Source organism: Erythrolamprus reginae, chromosome 4 (assembly GCF_031021105.1).
Source record: "Erythrolamprus reginae isolate rEryReg1 chromosome 4, rEryReg1.hap1, whole genome shotgun sequence".
In the NCBI taxonomy this organism is placed as follows: Eukaryota; Metazoa; Chordata; class Lepidosauria; order Squamata; family Dipsadidae; genus Erythrolamprus; species Erythrolamprus reginae.
This window is the reverse complement of record NC_091953.1, coordinates 102,994,228-103,017,671: the sequence shown is the minus strand read 5'-3', so window position 1 is coordinate 103,017,671 and position 23,444 is coordinate 102,994,228. Positions and strand designations below refer to the sequence as shown.

The window sequence follows — 23,444 nt, the reverse complement described above, 5'->3', positions numbered from 1 at the left end:
TGTTTTATTGGATAATGGATGCACTTGGGCAAAAGGAATCCTCAATCTGAGTATTGTATTTGCAGTTCTGTGAAGAGAAGGATTTAGGGGTAGTGATTTCTGACAGTCTCAAAATGGGTGAACAGAGCAGTCAGGAAGTAGGGAAAGCAAGCAGAATGCTTGGCTGCATAGCTAGAGGTATAACAAGCAGGAAGAGGGAGATTGTGATTCCACTGTATAGAGCGCTGGTGAGACCACATTTGGAATACTGTGTTCAGTTCTGGAGACCACACCTACAAAAAGATATTGATAAAATTGAACGGGTCCAAAGACGGGCTACAAAAATGGTGAAAGGTCTTAAGCATAAAACTTATCAGGAAAGACCTAATGAACTCAATCTGTATAGTCTGGAGGACAGAAGGGAAAGGGGGGACATGATCGAAACATTTAAATATGTTAAAGGGTTAAATAAGGTTCAGGAGAGAAGTGTTTTTAATAGGAAAGTGAACACAAGAACGAGGGGGCACAATCTGAGGTTAGTTGGGGGAAAGATTAGAAGTAACGTGAGAAAATATTATTTTACTGAAAGAATAGTTGATGCTTGGAACAAACTTCCAGCAGACGTGGTTGGTAAATCCATAATAACTGAATTTAAACATGCCTGGGATAACCATATATCCATCCTAAGATAAAATACAAGAAATAGTATAAGGGCAGACTAGATGGACCATGAGGCCTTTTGCTGCCGTCAATCTTCTATGTTTCTATGTATAAAAATTATGTTATCTAAATTTGGAACAAATTTGAAAGTGTTTCTCTGAATATTGGATATTGTGTATTGCAGTAATGTTATATTTATTAATGAAAGTAATGTATTTCATGTCTTTATTGCATATTTAGATTTTATTTTTAAAGTGAGAGCAATAAACTTAAAATCCACATGCAGGTTTTAATAATATGTGATCCTGTGGCAATTTCTCAGCTAGAAAATTGACTAATAGTCTTTGAGACTCATGCTGCTTATTTCTGTCAAACGCATTGACTAACCAATGGGTCATGCAGTTTCTCCAAGCCTTAATGTTCTTAGGAATAATGCCAAAGCACTGAAATTATATTTGCACTGGATCAACTATTGGCAAGAAAGCGCTGCACCCGAGATAAAGCATTCTCATCAAATGTTAATTAACGAAGTGGGAGTTAGGGCATCCAATGACTCCAGCACACAGCTTTTCCGTTAGTGGTGCAATATATTAATAAACACTCTTCCACACACTGATAAAATATAATTACAGCTGCAGATGGGCTCACACAAGCTATTTCTCTATTGCAGGAGGTGATAAACATCAATAGATTTATCTAACCCATAAATTACAAAAACATCTGTGGTATTTCTAACTCTTGCCTACACCAGGCAGTGTGAGAGGCTAAAAAATAAACTATGGCTCAGTTGTTTCTGTGTAGCTGGTTGGGAATATTAAGATCATTCACTAGTAACGAAGAGCATCTGTTTAATGAAACACCATACCAAGGAGGACCCAAAGTGCAGAACTCATATGAATGAACTTTTCACTTGTCACTTGTCTTTGCCAAGAGAAAGAATTTACATTGACTTTCATATCAGATGAGCAACAAATGTACAATATAATCTCACAAATAATTATTGTTTTACTTGATAGTAAATACGTCTTAATTCAACGTGGCTTCTTTTTTCGCAATACAGTAGTACCTCTAGATACAAGCTGCTCCTAATGTGAGTATTCCAAGTTACGAGCCGCGACGCAAGTGAAGTTTCTGTTCAACACCCGAGCTCAAATTCGGGATATGAGCCGAGCTTCCACTAGGTGGCGCAAGAATCTCCTTGCTTCCAGTTATCTCAGTGCAAAAAACAAAGTCTAAAGGCATTCGTTCGAGATGCGAGTTGATCGACTTACGAGCTCGAGTCTGGAACGAATTAAACTCATATGTCGAGGTACCACTGTATTGGTGGAAAATTTCTATTCTATTATCAGAGGTTCTGATACAGAAAAACAGTGTGTCCATTTTAATTAAAAAAGCCATTTAAACAACACAAAGTATAAATGGAAACATTATTCTACTGGGTCCACTCGTTTGCACAGACAGGTAGAGAACTAAACTGGCAATGGAGAACCTATGGCACCCGTGGCACGAAAAGCCATATCTGCTGGCATGCGAGCCGTTTCCCTAGCTCAACTCCAATGTGCACTTGTGTGCCGGCCAGCTGATTTTTTGCTCAGACAGAGGCTCTGGGAGAGCATTTTTGGCTTCTAGAGAGCCTCCAGGGGGATGGGGGATTGCGTTTTTACTTTCCCCCAGCTCCAGAGAAGCATTTGGAGCCTAGAGAGGGTGAAAAACAGGCCTACTGGGCCCACCGGAAGTTAAAAAACAGACCTTTTTCAGCCGGCGGAGGGCCTCCAGGGGACAGTGAAAGCAGTTTTCACCCTTCCCAGGCATTGAATTATGGGTGTGGGCACTCATGCACGCTCTTTCGGTACCCGAGGAAAAAAAGTTTCGCCATCACTGGCCCATCTCATAATTACTACATAATTACTACACTTCTTCATATTTACACCTCTTTACAACTCTTCTTCATATTTTTGATTGTGACTAAGAGTTTCAATTTAGGAAATATCAATTTAGGAGGATGTCAAGATGATTTTAGATACAAGATTTTTAATCTGAAATCAACTGCATCAAACACAGAACTTTATGAGTGGCTCAAACAACCTCCAGTGTTTGCCACCAATTCTATCTTTCACCCACAAAAAATTGTGTGAAGTTGTGAAAGGCAAAACAATTAAATAGGTGCCTTTATGAAAAGATCTTCATTTAAATGTTTCTTGTAGGCATGCTCCTGAACGGACCCTGAAGCTTGAAGAATAAACAATATTCTTCCCTTAGAGAATTAGTATGAATAACCAGGATGAATGTATTTGTTAATTTCCAGACTTCTTTTTAAGTGTTTCAAGGATAATGTCATTGCAGGAGTAGTGAAAATCTTAGATTCAAAACATTTCAATTTGACTCATAATCTCAAGGGATGTATTGGTGAACATATTGGTGATCTTGAGTGATCATAAAAATAGACATTAGCTGCCCGGCACGAATTCTTACAGGTACAGTATTACCCTCCACACATGCTAAACATGTCATCTGCCATAGGTTATATGCAATGAAGGGCTACAAAAATTTTACTACCACACTGTGGGCGTGGCTTATGTAGGACTCCCTGCATTTTCTTCCAACATCTTTCAGTGCAAATTGGATGCTCTGGGGTGGGGCTCCATTTTCGCTACCCCTCTGCGTTTCCCTCCCCTACGGGCAGTAGCCCACCCCTGGTTATATGAGAGATCTTTACACCTATCACTTTTTTGAGTGATTTAAATTTTTTTTGGGGGTGTGTAACTTTTCAAAAATAAGCATTAAAATGTGCAGTTTGTATAACATATGTGAATAGTGTGTTTTCAGTTTTTTAAAAAATTCAACACAGATCCATGCTTATATTATGGGTATACGTAAATTTCCACCTCAATATATGTGATTACAGTGTTCCCTCGATTTCCGCGGGGGATGCGTTCCGAGACCGCCCGCGAAAGTCGAATTTCCGCAAAGTAGGGATGCGGTAGTAAATACACCATTTTTGGCTATGGACAGTATTACAAGCCACCCTTAACACTTTAAACCCCTAAATTACCATTTCCCATTCCCTTAACAACCATTTACTCACCATTATTACTGATACTCACCATTGCATAAGATACTTAGTGATCCTGATATTTATAAACATAATTATTTATTAATAATTATTTTTTTTGTTATTTATTTGCAAAAATTATTAGTTTGCCGATGACATATGACGTCATTGGGTGGGAAAAACCGTGGTATAGGAAAAAACCCACGAAGTATTTTTTAATTTTTTTTTTTTTTAAACCGTGGTATAGGCTATTAGTGAAGTTCGAACCCACGAAAATCGAGGGAACACTGTATATGACTTTACTGCTTTGTCTCAGTAGGGCTAAATCAACTCAAACCAACACTGGGTTGGCAGGGAGCCAGCTGAATTTGACACAAAAAGTAGTTTGAACTTTGATGATATGTTATGACTATAACTACCATTATTCACAAAACAATATTTCTTTGGAAGAGAAAATTAATTGACTCTGTCCGAGTGAAAAATCAAAGAGGATTTGGATTGATTTCTCCTAGTCTCCAACACACAGACATAAATCTAAACCTTTTCCTTTGGTTTCTCTCTGTTTTAAATATAATCCGTATGGTTCTTATCTTTACTCTGCCAATGATCTTCTACAGTGTACAAAATAGGAGCATGCTTCTTGTTTTCTATTGACCGAGAGTTAGCTACATTTGCCCACTTCCTTTTATATTGGATAATCATTAAGACAGACTCTGTTGTTTTATCATTGCTATTGTAATTTACGGTATGATTCTGCAGGAAGATGGCTTTCATCTTCAAAATATATACCATACAACTGGGAAGTAGGTATTGGCTCTAATTGTGAACAAATGTGCTCTCTGCTCAAGATCAGAATTTATTTTGAACACATAGAAGCTGTGCTCTAGCATTCTTATCACCCAGCTCAGGTTATATACTGAGAAGGAAGCAGCCATGCTTCATTATTTATGAGATTCATCTTTGGCCAGAAAAACCTAGGGATTTGGAGCTAGCTGACCTGTGACCTTTCCAAATAGCAAAGAAGAATAATTCATAAGGGGTTCAAATGGAGAGAAGATGAGACATCTGAGGCCTAGGCAAGATTGGTGAGCCAAGTGGGACCTCCTCTGCTGTTCAGACCAGTTTACTTTCACATATCTTCTCTATGAACCTCATGCAGGCTCAGTTTTATCACTACCCTGCAGCTGTATTATATTCTCAATACAAATCAATTTAACTAGCCTATAAGAACACTCGATGTGACAAACAGACACAATTTAGAAGGCCATATTTAAATTTTATGGCTGCATTCAATCACTGGGCATCAAATGTGCTAAATGCAAATTAGGTCGAGGCAGGGCACATACTGATCAAGACAATACAGGTTTCTACAAAAAACAAACATTAGCAAAATCTGCCACTAAATGCCTTGCTTCCTAGGGCTGCTGGAAGCTATTCTTGAGCTTTTTGTGTCTATAGAAATTAGAATCCATTAGTTTCATGCTTTTCAGGCGATAAAAAGGCTTAAGAATACTAGTACTTGTTTTCAAACGCATTTATAGCAGCACAAGAAATGCATGTGCTTATTACTGACAAGCAGGGAACTGTTGAGACTTGAAGAATAATCTTTGAGTTTTGGATACTTAGCACAGCAGTAACTCTAAATGCAGATTCTTTCTGAGGTATTAACATTATGCGATAGAGTATTAAACATAGTTATTTAAAGTAATAGTGCTACATGTATTTTGCAAGTTAATTTCTTGTAATGGGTTCACTTTTGTATAACGTTTCTACGTTTTAATGTACAGAAAATCTTAAGTATATAAGTTCTGAATCCATCTTATTGATTTCAAGAGGATCTAATTCTAATAAATCATATTTTGCATCAAGGTATGTGGGTCATTCTATGAATAATACTACTGATCAGGATTAATTTTTAAAAATTGTCAGTAATCTTTGATGACATGCAAGTATATTTTACAAACTATTTCATTAATAAAATAACCAACTGCCCCCTGCAATGTCTTTTAGTAAACATAAATCCTTTTGGACTTTGTATTTCTTATTTATTTAGTTTGCATATTAAGAAAATGTTTTAATAAAGCCTCTCATTTCAAGCAACAATTGCAACATTATCCTCAAATGATACTACAGTGTTCCCTCGATTTTCACGGGTTCGAACTTCGCGAAAAGTCTATACCACGGTTTTTCAAAAATATTAATTAAAAAATACTTCATGGTTTTTTCCCCTATACCACGGTTTTCCCGCCTGATATCATCATATGTCATCGCCAAACTTTCATCTGCCTTTAATAATTTTTTTAAAATAAACTTTAATAAATAAACATAGTGAGTAATAATCTAAATAGTTGCTAAGGGAATGGGAAATTGCAATTTAGGGGTTTAAAGTGTTAAGGGAAGGCTTGTGATACCATTCATAGCCAAAAATAGTGTATTTACTTCCGCATCTCTACTTCGTGGAAATTCGACTTTCGCGGGTGGTCTCGGAACACATCCCCCGCGAAAATTGAAGGAACACTGTATAGTCATTTCATTTCGTCTGTTTGAAAACTGCACTTATGGTAATTTTGTTCATTATTGTGTAAAGATCTCTGACTTCAAGACTAAATGCATATGCAGCTAATAGTTACAGAAAAAGTATTCAAGGCAAGGATGGCTAAAGTTCTTAAACAAATTAGCAGGATGTGACCATGGTAGTCACAGCCACAGATCTTGGACGGAAGCTCTCCTTATTGTCCCAGCTATAATTTAAAGACCATGCAATGGGAAGAAGGATAGGATGAAGAGATAAAAAGTTAGCTTACCACAATCTTACCACAAGGTAACTACGTGCTATATATACACAGTCGGCTTTGGATGTGGCGAGTGGGACGAGGGAAAGAAGAGAGGAAGTAGCAGCTTAGATAGTTTATCTTTTCAAAGTAGATAAAGAATAAAAGATATTGTGCCGGTTGGTAGCTTGACCAATATGCAGCATAAGGAACTATGAAGCAACCATACTATAGATTTGGCTGGGAATGAATTGTGGTTGGCAAAGCCAAGATGAAGGAAAATGAAGATATTGGAGGGAAGATGGAAGGAACAGAGAGGAACACTGCTACATGCCATGCCAAGTCAATTATGGTTAATTTTTTTTGGCAAAGGGGAGGAAGAACTACACTACTTTAAAAAAATCATTAGAATTTTTTAATATAATGAAAATATAGTTTAAAAAAAGAATAGGAAAAAAGGAATGGAGAGCTCCTTAGTTTTAAATGGGATATTTGGAGGATTTGTTCCCAATGAGTTCAATACCTTAAGTATGTTTTAGCAATGTACTGTAACTATTTTTTTTAAAAAAATAGTCTTTATTGAATAAATATTATAAAAAAAGGATGAAAGTAAAGATATGTTGCTCAAAACAAAATAGAAAAACAATAGCAATACAGACAAGGTAAAATAGGAAGGGGTACAGTTTCTGTAACAGTGCATATTACCTATAAAGTAAGAGTACATTTGGTTTGGTTTGGTAATTTGAAGCTTTCTCATTACATACATAGGGTTAATTCTTTTTAAGTTAGTCGATTGTGTCAATTTCATTTCTACATAAATTTTCCTATTTTTTTATTCAGTTTTGGTTAGGTTTTGGTTCAAGAGGAAGAGAAGGGGGGGAGAAGAGAAAGGTAGAGGTGAGAAGGAAAAGAAGAGAAAGAAGGAATAAAACAGTATAGTAAGAAAGAAAAAGAATAAAGTGATATAGAATAAAGATAGTAAGGAGCCAGCTAAAGGCTGGTATATCATTTTCATACGACGTTAAGTCCATGTTTATCATTGGTACAGTATTCCCTTTCTTGGTGTATTTGATGGATTCTATTGATTGGTTTAGGGTTATGAGTGTGAAAATTTTTCCAGTGTTAGATATGGGTTGTATCTTATAGCTTATATTAATTGGAATATTTTTTAATAATTTGTCATTCGGTAGTAAGTTTTTTTGTTGAGTTATTTTCTTTTTGGATTATTTGGGGCAAATGGTATGATTGGCTAAAGTACTGTAACTATTTTATACAGTTTTTGCATACCCATCCACCCACGCACCCATCCATTCATCCATCGAACAAATAAAGCAAAAATATAAAAACAAATATAAAAACCTGTTTTCTGTGAGCTACATTGGTTGCCATCTTGCTTCCAGGTCCAATTCAAGGTGTTGGTCTTAACTTTTAAAGCCCTTCATGGCACAGAACTGGGCTATTTGAGGGACTTTCTCTCCCCGAGTTACATCAGCCCATCCCATTAGAGATGGCTGAGAAGGCATGCTGCAGGTACCATCAACTAGAAATCTATATTTGGTGGGCCCCAAGTGATGTGAAATCTCTGCTATGGTACCCACCTAATGAACCTTTCTTTCCTCATGAGATCATATTAGATTTTGATATTCCAGAAGCCTCTCATGATCACATTATTGTTAGTAGGCCTCAGGTTATGAGAGAATTGAAGAAATGCTTGAGTGGCTCCATTGCTGAGATGGCTATTCTCTCTGCTTTGGGTTTATATATTTATATTTACATTTATATTTTTATATCTAAGATATAGAGGTATAAAAAAACCACATTAAAAGATGAATAACCATGAAGCTTCCAAATATTCAAGTGCAGCCCCATGTACAGCGCATTGCAACAATGCAACCTGGAAATGACAGCACGGCTGTCTCTAAGGATGTATCCAGGTAGTTCTCGACTTACAACAGTTCATTTAATGACTGTTTGAAATTACGATGGCATGCAATATGTATGACTTATGAATATTTTCCACATTTCGCGACCATTTCAGCCCCTCCATGGTTGTGTGATCAAAAACCTCAAACATTTGGCAACTTGTTCATATTTATGACAATTACAGTGTCCTGGGTCATGTGATAAACTTTTGCAACCTTCTGACAAAGTCAATGGGGAAGCCAGATTCACTTAACAATTATGTTATTAACTTAACAACTGTAGTGATTAATTTACCCACTTTGGCCAGAAATGGGGTAAAATGGGGACAAATTCATTTAACTATCACACTTAGCAATAGAAATTGTGGTTTCAATAACATGTATCTGTATATATGGGTATATCTGTATGTATCTGTATGCAGGGGTGGGCAGCAGGCAGGACTGGTGGAACACAGTTCCACCGGCGGAAATGAAAATGCGTGCGCAGCTCCAACTGATAGGCGGCTGTCACTTCCTGGACTACTGGTCTCGGCTTGGCTCTCCTTTTTTCCCCTGCTGCTGCGTCTGCGCTTCTGGCTTTTTTCCTCTTTCCTCCTTCCTGGCCTTGGACGACCTTCCTTCCCTCCTGCCCGTCTCCCCTCCAGTTTCACATGGCCACCTCCTGCCTGAAGTACAAGCAGAAGGCGTGGGTGGAAGCGGCGCTGGTAGCATTTATGCTTCTGGCAACAACCATTCGCCTAGCTACCCAGCCTGAGGTGGGGGGAGCAATCCAGGAAGGAGAGCATGGGAAACGCAAAGCAAATTGTCATCCCAGCAAGTGACACTGGTAAGGTTGTAAGTTGAAGACTTAATAGTTCACTTGAACGATGATGATCCTTCAAGCCACTCCCACCTGGTCACATGGCCGGCAAGCCACCCCCACCCAGCCACATGACCATTAAGCCACACACCAAAAATAAGCCACACCCACAGTGTGGCAGTAAAAAATTTGGCTACCCATTACTGTCTGTCAATAGAATCTGAATATTGCATTGGCAGTTCTGTGTTAGCAAAAACTTCAGAAGGATTTATGGGTATTGATTTCTGACAGTCTCAAAATGGGAGAACAGTGCGGTCAGGAGGTAGGGAAAGCGAGTAGAATGCTTGGCTATATAGCTAGAGGTATAACAAGCAGGAAGAGGGAGATTGTGATCCTGCTATATAGAGTGCTGGTGAGACCACATTTGGAATACTGTGTTCAGTTCTGGAGACCTCACCTACAAAAAGATATTGACAAAATTGAACAGGTCCAAAGACGGGTTACAAGAATTGTGGAAGATCTTAAGCATAAAACGTATCAGGAAAGACTTCATGAACTCAACCTGTATAGTCTGGAGGACAGAAGGAAAAGGGGGGACATGATCGAAACATTTAAATATGTCAAAGGGTTAAATAAGGTTCAGGAGGGAAGTGTTTTTAATAGAAAAGTGAACACAAGAACAAGGGGATACAATCTGAAGTTAGTTGGGGGAAAGATCAAAAGCAACATGAGAAAATATTATTTTACTGAAAGAGTAGTAGATCCTTGGAACAAACTTCCAGCAAACGTGGTTGGTAAATCCACAGTAACTGAATTTAAACATGCCTGGGATAAACATATATCCATCCTAAGATAAAATACAAAATATAGTATAAGGGCAGACTAGATGGATCATGAGGTCTTTTTCTGCCGTCAGTCTTCTATGTTTCTAAGTATGTGTATACAGTGGTACCTCAAGATACGAACTCCTCGTCTTACGAACAACTCATGATACAAACCCGGGGTTCAGCAAAATTTTGCCTCTTCTTACGAACTTCGAGTTACGAACCGGCGTTCGGAGACTGCTGGGAAGCCGCGCGGCTGTTTTAAAAGGTAACAGCCTGGCGGCGGGGCTTCCCAGAAGCCTCCCGAACGCCGGTTCGTAACTCGAACAAAGTTCGTAAGAAGAGGCAAAATTTTGCTGAACCCCGGGTTCGGTTCGGGGGGGTGCTGGCAAGCCCCCCAGGCCGTCTGCGACCTTTTAAAACAGCCGCGCCGCTTCCCAGCTGTCTCCTGAAGCTGAACGCTAAAGCCGAACTTCTGCGTTCGGCTTCGGGAGACAGCTGCGAAGCGGCGCGGGTGTTTTAAAAGGTCACAGCCGGTCTGGGGGGCTTCCCAGCACCCCCCCGAACCCCGAACCCGGGTTCGGGGGGGTGCTGGGAAGCCCCCCAGGCCGGCTGTCACCTTTTAAAACAGCCGCGCGGCTTCCCAGCAGTCGCCGAAAGCCGTTTTTTTGCGGGGGGTTTTTTGGTTGACTTTACATTGTTTCCTATGGGAAACAATGTTTCATCTTATGAACCTTTCGTCTTACGAACCTCCTCCTTGCACCAATTAAGTTTGTATCATGAGGTATTACTGTATATATATGCGTGTCCATGTGTGTGCACACACACATACATAAATACACTTAACCCAGGCAGAAGGCCTGATGAGTATTACCGTAATTCTATAGGAGCACAAAGAGGTCTGTTTAGGAAAATGCACACATTGGATGTAATCAGCTCTTGAATTTAGGATCAACTTCTAATTTACAGCAGAGACTATATAAACTAAACTGACCTTATGATCACAGTTTTGATTAGTAAATTGCCATTATGGGGAAATTCCACAAGCAGCTTTCACTGCTTAGAATTCAATGGAGTCCCCCTGCTTTCCATTATTGTCCTGTAACACAATATCCCACCCATTTTTGAGAATGACAATTAAGTGTTTTTTTCATACAATTTTCCATCAAACATGGAATTTCCCACCAGTGGTAAGTTGTGACATTACTATACATATGTGAATGTAGACATGGCATGGTTGTGTCAAATTTGGATGGCTTTTCATATGGTTCTAATTTTCACATTCTACCACTGGAAAATATTCCTTAGGTAATAAAGTTTATTAGTGAACCAAGCTTGCGTTTTTGTCACTGCAATAGGATTTGGAAAAGACCTATAAATTTTGCTTTGTGGCAAACCAGGGAATTGTGATATTATAGGATGGTTACAGTGAATTTTTTTTTAAACGTACGATTGTTTATCCAGACACTCTACTTACTAAACAATAAAACATTAAGTCTGGACCCACTGATTACATAGTGGGAATAGCATTTATAGCTCTTTAAAAAAAAAACAACCCACAGCCTTACAAAATGGCTGCTGCTGGTTCTTTATAAAACAATATTAGTCTTTCTCCATATGGTTGTATCTTTGAGTATGTATGATTGCATAAAGAAAATATGCACCCTTTATTTTTTGTAAACTTGATTTTGCTCCCTTAGGAGGATTTTATTTTATTATCCCACTTCTAACAGCAGCTTTCCACACCACAATTTGCATTTTAAACCTAGGGGAGCCATAAAAGCATTTTGCAAAACAACACATAAAAGCTGCTGTTGCCCGTGCATCACTGTATGTATGGAAGGGCAATTTAAAGCCAATTTCGGTTTATGCAAACCTTTTTGCTTGGCTGAAAGGAGTCCATGTATCATAGTCTCGGCTCCACCTATATGAAAGGAGCAATATAACCAGTCCATTTTGGACAGGACATGCAATTATTACTGAATGGTAAAGCTTGTAGTCTTCCATATGCTCTTGGAAAACAGAAGTGTGTAAATAATGGCCATGGAAAAAACACTAGGCAGAGTCCTTTAAAAAAAGAAGAAGCTTATTTTATTCTGATGTATAGATTAGTAGAAACAGTAACTTTCACTGCATGCTTCTACATTTTCATTAAAGTTTTAAAAAGCTTTCCTACTTAATGCACATTGGTCTATATAACAATAGCTATTAGGTAAATCCCCAATAATACAGTATAGGAATTTTTTTTATACATAGGGAAAAAAAGAAACATTACAAATTAAGAAGAGATTGGACAATCTTTTGTCTGAAATGGTATAGGACAATGATGGCAAACCTTTTTTTTCTTCGGGTGCCAAAAGAGCGTGGGCATGTGCTATCGAGCATGCGTGATTGCCCACACTCATAATTCAATGCCTGGGGAGGATGAAAACAGCTTCACCTGTCCCCAGGAGGCTGCAAATGGCCTGTTTCCCAACTTCTGGTGGGTCCAGCAGGCTTGTGTTTCGCCCTCCCCAGGTTCCAACGCTTCCCATCCGCCCAAAGGCTCTCTGGAGGCCAAAAACACCCTCCCAGAACCTCTGTGCAAAAATCAGCTGGATGACACACACATGCACCTTGGAACTGATCTAGAGCAACAGCTCATATGCCAGCAGATATGACTCTGCATGCCACCTGTGGCACCCATACCATAGGTTCGCCATCACTGGTACAGGGTTTCCTGCCTGAGCAGGGGATTTGACTAGAAGACCTCCAAGGTCCTTTCCAACTCTGTTATTCTAAATTCTAAATATCATCACCTCTTTGGCAAGAAATAAATTCTACACAATTCATTGGGACTTAATACAGGCAAATAGTTGTATAGCTACAAGCAAGGTTGGAAATATTAAGTCCTCCTGCTAATGTTGATCTCTCTTTCTCTCTCATACATACACACACACACACACACAGAGGGAGGGGAGAGGTTTTGCATTTGCACAACAATGGAAGAGTGAAGAGATCCCTACAGATGAAAATGCAAATTAAAAAAAAACATAATGTGCACAAATGGATAGACTAACACTTGCAATTAAGGAGAAGAAGGAAACTGAATACTTTTTGACATGGGACTTATTTTATCAAAGGCTAGCTAATAAAAACAGAAGTTAGAAACTTGTGGATACAAGAAAAGGACTAGTGATAAAAAGGAGGTTTGTTAAAATGGACAAGCAAATATGATTATTACTACTATTATTATTATAGAACTAATACAAATGTAATGAATACTGTTATAAACACTTTGATTATTATTTTCTAAAAATATCTGTACTCAGACAACATACTGTTTAACTAAAAATGGAATTTTTATGTTATAAAATAAAATATATATAAAAGAAAAGAAAAGTTTCATCATTTATAAGCTTTTAAAAGTACTGCAAAAGTAATAGTATTGTAATAGCAGTAATAACTATCATTATAATAAAACATTAATCAAATTAATAATCTTAATTTTGTTTTCATACAAATCAGAAGTAATGTAGACATCTATATGTTCCAGATGTTTTGAACTATAATGTCTACAAATGCTGCATCTTTCCCCCTAATTCCATGATTATCCCTCTGCAACAGCTGCACAATTGTGGGAAATCTTATATTTGATTTAAGGAGTTACAGAAATATGCTGTTTATGGCCCCACAGGCTCCTAATAATTTTTTGCTTTCAAACCTGCACATTTGTAATATACTGTATATGAAAAGGTTTGAAAATATTTATTTAAAAAGTTCTTTTCCTTAGCATTTTTTCCTGACTTTGGCATCGTACTTGCCTTGTCCTTTACCACGAAAGGTTGTTTAACAACTGGCTTATTGCAGAGACTCTAACTAATTAAGTTTCAGAAGTAGCCCAAAATCACTCAGCTGTCTTCTGTGCCAAAGGAACACCAGAATCTGGACTTCTCTACTCCAAGTCCACCACCTTAACCAATATATCATGTTGGCTCTCTATAAATAAAAGCATTATTTACCTATCATCCATCATCTCTCTGTCTGTCTGTCTGTCTGTCTGTCTGTCTGTCTGTCTGTCTGTCTGTCTGTCTGTCTATCAGTCAATTATCTATCTATCTATCTATCTATCTATCTATCTATCTATCTATCTATCTATCTATCTATCATCTCATATAACTAAAATCAAAGCAACAAATATGTGTAATAACTAAAATGAAACGGAACACAAATCGTTTTAAAAATGCTTAAAAGCCATTAATAACAGTATTAAAAGCAGAAAGCCTTTGATGCTAATATTAGATCTCAGATTTTAAGAAAAGACAAATGTATTTGCTCAGTCTCCACAAATGTCCCATAGTATATTATTCAATCAACAAGCCTTTCCTTGAAACAGATTTTTAAAAACAGATTTGTGTACATAGAACGATAGAACGATAGATAGAACGATAGATAGATAGATTAATTAGACTTATATGCCACCCCTCTCCGAAGACTTAGGGGGGCTTACAATATATATAAAACAATATAAAACATCCTAAGTCCAAAAAGTTAAAACCCACCTAGCTCAACAAAAAGAACCCAGCTTTTAAAAGAAAATGTGCAGCCACAATCATACCAATCATCAATTATCAAACCAACAATCAGCCGGAGCAGAGTGTCAAGCTCAACGGTCCCAGGCCTGCTGGCAAAGGTAGGTTTTAGACCCTTCTGAAAGGCCAGGAGATTAAGGGCAGTGAGAATCTCCGGAGGGAGTTGGTTTCACAGGGTCAGAACTGCCACAGAGAAAGCTCTTACCCTAGGGCCCGCCAGACAACAATGTTTGGCTGACGGGACCTGGAGAAGGCCGACTTTGTGGTCTCTGATCGGTCACTGGGATACACTTAGCTGTATAGAGCCAAAGGAATTTTCTAGGAAATATCCCCAACTGCTTGCTTATATGACAATTTTCAGTGGAATGTGATGATTATTTTAACAGGTACAAATCCTGTAAGCGTAATGCACAAAGACCTCAAGAAGAACACAATGAAATGGGGCTGGCGAATCACAATGTTAGTGTTACGATTCAATAATGTTGCAGAAATTTTAATGTATCGATAATACAAGCTGACAAGCGCATCATATATTGGTGACTCTGCGAATACATTCTTATAGAATTATAATATTATAATATAATATTCTTGCCAAATTGTTTTGGCAAGAATATTAAATTTAAAAAAAATTCTTCTCAGAAAAAGAAAAACCATATTGCAAAATCCTATTGTGTTGCCTCTATCACATGAAAAGGGAAAAAAAAACCAAAAAAACGCCACCCAGACAAATCCCCAATAAGTTTAAGCCAATATCAATTGGGCACTTTTTTTCCTCGGGGCAATTCCTGACAATGTTTTGATTGTTTGCCTTTTTCTATGGGGTGATTTTACTTCTGGGGGAAAATGAGAAAGAGTTCTAGCACTACAAATGAAAATAAATTATAAAATTATTTCATCTTTTTTCTCCTTAATGGATTTATATTTTTGTTCTTTTTTTAAAAAAGTGACAGAAGGAGGAGTAGGATTAGGAGGAATAGGAGACGTAGAGATAGAAGGAGGAGAGAGGGAGTAATAAAAGGCTTGACAAGATGTTGGCAAAACGATTTACAAATTGATGAAAGAGAAATAGTACAATATATATATAAAACCAAGAATACAAGAGTTAGATAGATGAGAAGGAAATTTTTACACAAATGGTACTATACACCAGCACAACTTTCACACTTCCAGAGGAAAGGGAAAGGGAATTGTTGGCATGGTTGCCAAGAGAAAGGAATCTTCATGCATATGTTCTGGGAGTGTGTTGAAGTTCAGAAATTTTGGAAGGAAGTGCAGAATGAAATAAATAAAATGTTAAATATTAAGTGGATAATTACAAAAGAAGTAGCGATATTAGTTAAACAAAGAGAATTAAGAGACTTCAAAGAAATAAAAACTGCAGCATTAGAAAGCGCTCAAGCGGTAGTGGTATTGGGTTGGAAAGAGTCTAAAAAATGGACATTACAGAATTGGTACTGGTACATGGTGGATCACATTCACTTTGAATGGAAATAAGATTAAACAATTTTGACGAAAATAAATTGGAGAAGCTGATGGTACGATGGAATAAGGTGAAAGATTATAGGCTGAGTAGAATTTGTGACGAAAATGTGAAAAATAAACTCCAATCACTCTTTCAATAGTAAACAAATGCAAAGTAGAGCTAAGGAAATAAAAGAATATAAATTAGTAAATATTTGAAACCCCCGCAATTGGTGGTGGTGGTGGTGGGATTGTCAGTCGGGTGATGGGCACATGCATGTGCACCGTTTTATGTTTGTTTTATGTTAATTTTAATGTGCAAAACCAATAAAAATATATTTTAAAAAAAGAGACAGAAGGAGGAGAAGGAGGAGGAGCAGAAGAGGAACAAGAACAACAACGAGGAGAAGAAGAGTAGTAATTGTAGCAGTAGAAGTAATGTTATTTTGGGGCCAACCGATTGTAATTTAATAGCCAAAGTACATGAAGTCACTTATATCTGCTCTCTCCCATTGTTGACTGAGTATTGTGGTTAATTAAAAGTTTACCTGGACTGGTGCACTGGTGGAAAGATGAGCCACATCTCCAATTCTGGCCGCAGCGCGGGGGTCACTTGAGCTTATTAGAACAGGAGCACTAATCTCCATGGAATGCCTATTATTCAAGGCCTGGGAGGACTTGTGGGTCATACTGAGAGCAGTGAAGGAGTGGCGCTTCTTGGCGTTCTTCTTGCCATCCATATGTCGCTGAATGGCACTAACTGCTCCAGCACTGTTCAGTGTGCAGCACTGGGCTGTGCTTACTGCCAGGTTAGTGTCAACTGGCAAAGGGACATCACTGCCAGATGCAACAGCTACATTGGTCTTGTCCATCTCAATAAGCTGCTTAGCTGATTCATTGAGCTAAAAGAAGAAATAGAAAAAGAAGGGGGAAAGGGGACATTACAACGGTGTTATCTTTGAATATCTGTACAATTCAAATTCCATCCTCAAAGGAGAGAATACACAGTAGAAGACAATCAGCATAAGAATGAATTTTTTCTAGTACTTTAATTTTCTCATGTCAACCTAATGTTTTTCACTTCATTTAAATTCAATTATAACTTTCTGTTAGCTAAATGCATGTGAGATTATCAAAATTCTGTCTTAGAAGGAGAGTACAGTGGCTATGCTTTTGAATTAAAATAAAAAAAATATTCTGTCACATAGATGTTTAATTAACAGAAGCAGTTTGTTCAATGATCAAAAATCCCACTGATAAATTAGGTTTTTTTTGAAAAGCTGAAGTAATTATTTGATTTAGAGCAGTCCTGTCAAAAAAGGCTTCATACAGGCATTGTGTAGTAACATAGAGAAAGCAGCATTAGAGCGATAACTCTACTACAGTGCAAAATTTACAGTTCCATCACGTAATGAGACATTACTTCATGCAAATCCTAAATATACAAAGATAAATACAATAGGAAAAATTATCCAGATCATTCTCTTAGATTATCATTAGTATTTTACTTTTAATTTTAAAGCCACAACTTTAAAAGTCAATTTCTTTTTTCGATCCAATGAAATATCCTTTTCCCCAAAATGTGTTGGTTCAGAATTTGGTGGTCCTTACAGTTCATGTTAGAACAGATGGCAACTGTGTCTAAGAAAGCCTTTGCACAAATCCATTTTGAAAGCAAATTTTGCATGTTGCTGGACTAGGAAGTTTTGTTCATGGTTACTCATATCTTAATCATTTCTTAGGTAGACTATTGCAATACAGTGTTCCCTCGATTTTCGCGGGTTCGATCTTCGCGAATAGCCTATACCACGGTTTTTCAAAAAATATTAATTAAAAAATACTTCGCGGGTTTTTTTCTATACCACGGTTTTTCCTGCCCAATGACATCATACATCATTGCCAAACTAATAATTTTTTCAAAAAAATTACAAAAAAAAATAATTATTGTTAATAAATAATTATATTTATAAATATCAGGATCACTAATTGTCTTATTCAATGGTGAGTACCAGTAATAATGGTGAGTAAATGGTTGTTAAGAGAATGGGAAATGGTAATTTAGGGGTTTAAAGTGTTAAGGGAAGGCTTGTGATACTGTCCATAGCCAAAAATGGTGTATTTACTTCCGCATCTCTACTTCGCGGAAATTCGACTTTCGCGGGCGGTCTCGGAATGCATCCCCCACGAAAATCGAGGGAACACTGTACATTATTCTTGAAGAATATTAAGAAGCTAGAATTGGCTGACAATGCATATGTTGTTAAAATAACTATTTGATTATACTGCATCTTTTTCATCAGTTATTTAAGCTATTTAAGTTACAGCTAGTCCTTAACTTACAACAGTTCATTTAGGGACCAAAGTTTCAACAGGTCTGAAAAAGTGATTTATGAACTTTGCGGCATCCCCATGGTCACGTGATCAAAATTTAGATGTTTGGCAACTGGTTCATTTTTATGACAATTGCAGTGTCCCAGATCACATGATCAGCTTTTGTGACCTTTTGACAAGTCAATGGGAAAGGCTGGATTTGTTTAACCACCGTGTTAATAATTTAACCACTTCAATGCTTCACTTAACGATAGTGACAAGAAAGGTCATAAAAGAGGGCAAAACTCACTGAACAAGTGTCTCACTTAGCAACATAAATGTTGGGCTCAATGGTGGTTGTAAATCAAGGAGTACCTGTAAAAGGTGTATTCACATTTTTCAGATAAGTGCAACCATTCATGATCCCAAGGACACTGCAACCATTTATGTTTCCAATTTCCAAAATCTTGATCTTTTTGCTAAAGGCTTCTTAGGCCACAGCTGCTATCTGTTCCTTAAAACATGAACTGTAGGGACAACAAATTTTGAACCAACAAATTTTTGGGAAACAATCCAGTCTCATAAATGGGAAATCTCCAGATCCGGTGAGCCATAAAACCCACAGCCACTTAGTCTAGCTACGACTAACCCAAAGCTTTTTCTTCTCTATTCAACAGCCTCTCTCAATTGCAAAAGAGCCTTGATACAGTAGGACAGTTATGGTGAATCTATGGCATGGGTACCACAGGTGGCAGGTAGAGCCATATCTGCTGGCATGTGAGCTTTAAGGTCCATGTGTGTGCCGGCCAGCTGATTTTTGGCTTGCACAGAGGCTCTGGGAGGGTGTTTTTGGCTTCCAGAGAGCCTCCGGGGAATGGAGGAGGGTGTTTTTACCCTACCCTGGTTCCATGGAAGCCTTTGGAGCCTGGGAAGGGTGAAACACGAGCCTACTGGGCCCATCAGAAGTTGGAAAACAGGCTATTTCTGGCCTCCAGAGGGCCTTCGAAGGACAGGGGAAGCTGTTTCCGCCCTCTCCAGGTATTGAATTATGGGTGTGGGTACTTGTGCATGCACGACAACCCGCGCACACGCTCTTTCGGCACCCGAGGGAAAAAAAGTTCACCATCACTGCAATAGGATCACTCGGATAATCAAAGGCAGATATGTACAACTATTATCATTGTTACCCATGATAATCGTCTCTAAACGTTATTCCATTTCTTACATCAGAACAATACCCCCAAATTATACAGATTCAGCCCCCAGAGGTTTTCTGAAACAGCCAGCTCTTCACAGGTTCCCAGGAGATTATGTGTGATCATCCTTTTTTTATAAAAACAATTTCAAACATTTATTTATTTATTCATTTAATTTATAGGCTGCCCATCTCACTTTAAAAGTGACTCTGTTGAAAGCCACATGTGCGGTACATTAATTGTTTGTTTTAAACTGTCTATAGATGATATATATGCTTCTCAACTCCTATATTAAAACATATTGTGAATTTATTAAATCTATAAATTACTTTAAACTTTAGTCCAAAGCTACACATCCACTGAGATAGAGATATATGAATGGTTCGCACAACAGCAGCCTCCATTCTAGTTTCACCAGAAAAAACAAATCAACATTTCTTTGTTAATATTCCTTGATTTTTAAATGATAGGGAAAATCTGTTCTCTATGGACATTGGGATATTGGGGAGAGTATATCATTTCCAATAATAATACAAGATCAACTAATCTACTGTAATTTATCTCTAATTTTTTGCATTCTTAACACAATATTGCATTTGCTTCATTTTTTAAATAATCCTGAACTTAAAAAGAAAACAATTTAGTTCCAAGGGTCCAATTTGTTTGAATCTTCTACCAATGAAAAAGGAAGACATGATGATTGTAAGACTGAGCAGCACACTATTCTGTACTGTGTGTGTTAATTTAGACTAGCAAATGCGGAATATTTCACAAAATGTTCGTTCAATCTCCATTACAATAACTTTATTCTACAGTATCAAGATATATAGTATAATGCTTACTGACCTTGTTTCAGGAAAAGGATAAGTACAATTAATTAGCTTTAACATATTAATTTCCTGTTTGATTGTGATAGTGGATAAAAGTCCAGATTCTTTGCTAGTTATTTATGCTCAAAGAGAGAATTATACATTTTATACTTACACAATGTTTTCATTTTTATATTTACTTGAGTACTCTAATGCTAGTGTTCAATACTCTGCAAGTACATTTTAATTTTTACATTCTTGTATCAACATTTGTAGAAATTCTGACATAGCCATTATTATTAAACACAATATGTATTTACTATGATCTTTACATATAGCTTCTCTGTTATTTACCGGGAAGATTGTTTATAAGTAAATTCCAAAAAGAATACACATCAAAGCAGTCTGTGTTTAAGACAGGATAGCATGCACGAGTTTCTAAAAAGAAAATAAATAATGCATATAGCAACAGTAAGCATTAATCCCTTGGCAGTGAACAAGGGATCCCCCCCCCCCCATCTTCCCTAGAGCAATTATAATATTTGAACAAGAAATGTTACAGTTAATATTTTACCTAAGTAGAAACCTGGATTTTTGTGGAGAATATTCATCAAGAATACTATTTTCTATGAATATATAATATTGAATAATATACCTTTAATTCCATATTTGACAGGCTGTAGAAGTTTAAGGGAGACATAAAATCCTTGAGAAGACTATTACATTCCTTCACCTTAAACTACCAAAACAAAATATATCTTGACATTGCTGAGAAGTGATTTACTCAGAGCTAGTATAATCCAGCTATTTTCAAAGTGTCTATAATACAGTCCAGTGATCTCATTTTTGGATTTACAGGCTTAATTTAGTTGAATATTCTGTGCAAATACTAAGCTTTGTTGGCAGTTCCAATTTACAATTTATCATTGTAAATACTCCTTTTTAAAAAAATAAAATCTTGGTTAAAAAACCGCAATAAAATATTTTTCTGATTCTACCCTTTACTATAAATTTCCCACTACCTGATTAATATCACTCCATTTTTGAACAATAGTTAGTGTTCAGTATTTAAATATTGTGAATATGAGTGGAACAGCTAAGCATTGACTTATTTTTTTATACATGGCATGTGTGTTAAAAATCCAATTCACTCAGTTTGATAGACACCTGTGCTAATCTGGATATTGGACCTAATCATATTGCCTTGTATGTGGCTGAAGACAATCTTCCTTTACTAATGGAAATTCTATTTTACGGCTGTGACGTCTATATAGTTTGGAGAATTTACCCAAAAGCAAATTGTGACATTTATGAGTTACACTGCCAATAAAAGAATTCCGAGGTACACAAGGACATGGTTTGTGGTTTTCAAATGAAAAGATTTGAAAGTTAGATAAGATGGGGGAAAAAAATCAGACTTACTAAATATTTCTGTTCCTGGATAGTAGGAATCCTCAATGTTTGTTAAAATTAGCTCTCTTAAAGTACAATATTGTACAAGGGTCGCCTAGAAAGTAATGCACCACATTTTTTTTCTTCAGCAATTATTTATTGAACACAATGAAACGTACACACAAGAAAGAATGATGTTTCTTCTACACACTCTATTTTTCCACGTAATCACCAACCTGTTCTATGGCCTTCTTCCAGCGAGACACAAGGGTGTGTATGGCCTGTCGGTACCACTCCTTGTTCTGGTCACAAAGCCTTGGAGTTCTGCCGAACCATCTTCTAATGGCTTCACCCTCTGTGCCCAGCAACTAACTGTACTTCTGTCGACTGCAGAATCTCCATAAACTGTACAGTGTTCCCTCTATTTTTGCGGGGGATGCGTTCTGAGACCGCCCACGAAAGTCGAATTTCCGCAAAATAGAGATGCGGAAGTAAATACACTATTTTTGGCTATGAACAGTATCACAAGCCTTCCCTTAACACTTTAAACCTCTAACCTGCAATTTCCCATTCCCTTAGCAACCATTTAGATTATTACTCACCATGTTTATTTATTAAAGTTTATAAAAAAAATATTTATTAAAGGCGGACGAAAGTTTGGCGATGACATATGACATCATCGGGCGGGAAAAACCGTGGTATAGGGAAAAAACCCGCAAAGTATTTTTTAATTAATATTTTTGAAAAACTGTGGTATAGACTTTTTGCGAAGTTCGAACCCGTGAAAATCGAGGGAACACTGTACACAAATGTTTGTGAATGTTCCCAACAGTTTCTTTCTCCACAGTGAGAAATTCAATGACAACACGCTGCTTGTAACATACATCACTTACAGACTCCATTTTGAAACACTGCTGCAGCTATTCTGTCTGTCTTACACATGCACTCCTGATAATTCAAATAATGTATATCTAAAGTTTTGCATTCGGACCATTACTGTAGACTGAGAAAAAAAATGTGGTGCATTACTTTCTGAGCAACTCTCGTAGTTTGACTTTATTCCTTGGGCTTGCATTATGTTGAATTTCAATATTGAATGATCACTTTCCCTGCCCCACTCCAAGTTACTTTACAACAGCAGTCCCAAAACATATAAGTGGTTTTTGAACAATAAAAGTCTTTATGATAACTTTCAAGAGAATTTATTTATTTATTTATTTATTTATTTATTTATTTATTTATTTATTTATTTATTTATTTATTTATTTATTAGATTTGTATGCCGCCCCTCTCCACAGAATGCTGCCTTGTACAGAAAATAGTGTATATTTTACATTAAAATAATATATGTTACATTTCTGTTGCATAAGTTATGTTTTCCAGAACATGTTATGTTTCTTTCCAAGCATCTTTGATGGCATGGAAGGTGACACTATGGGAAATAGAAGGATCCTACAGAAGAAAATTTCTTGAAAAATTGAAAATTTCAGCTTCTTTCCCAGATCTTAAAAGAAGCAAAATATGAACTAGGAACTATAATTGTTTGTGAAGTTTCCTCTTTCATAATGACATTATAGATTGCCGAAAGAAGTTAGAATGAATTTCTAGTAGACTTCACATCTTAATTCTCAAGAATATGTTTGACTGAACAATCCCCTGAAGATTTCTTTACAATAATTAGTTTAGTCCTAGTGCATT

General features: G+C 37.0%; 2 protein-coding genes across 2 annotated transcripts in view; both read right to left on the bottom strand.

Annotated features, from left to right (window-relative positions):
• Positions 1-23,444, bottom strand: part of SH3RF3 (SH3 domain containing ring finger 3) — a 306,125-nt gene that overhangs the window by 53,053 nt on the left and 229,628 nt on the right. Inside the window, exon 4 of the mRNA XM_070751126.1 lies at positions 16,588-16,941. Coding sequence (XP_070607227.1) covers positions 16,588-16,941 — 354 coding nt within the window. The remainder of the gene's footprint in view (positions 1-16,587; positions 16,942-23,444) is intronic.
• LOC139166905 (uncharacterized) overlaps positions 1-23,444 on the bottom strand; it is a 984,072-nt gene that overhangs the window by 920,562 nt on the left and 40,066 nt on the right. The gene's annotated exons all lie outside the window — the stretch shown is intronic.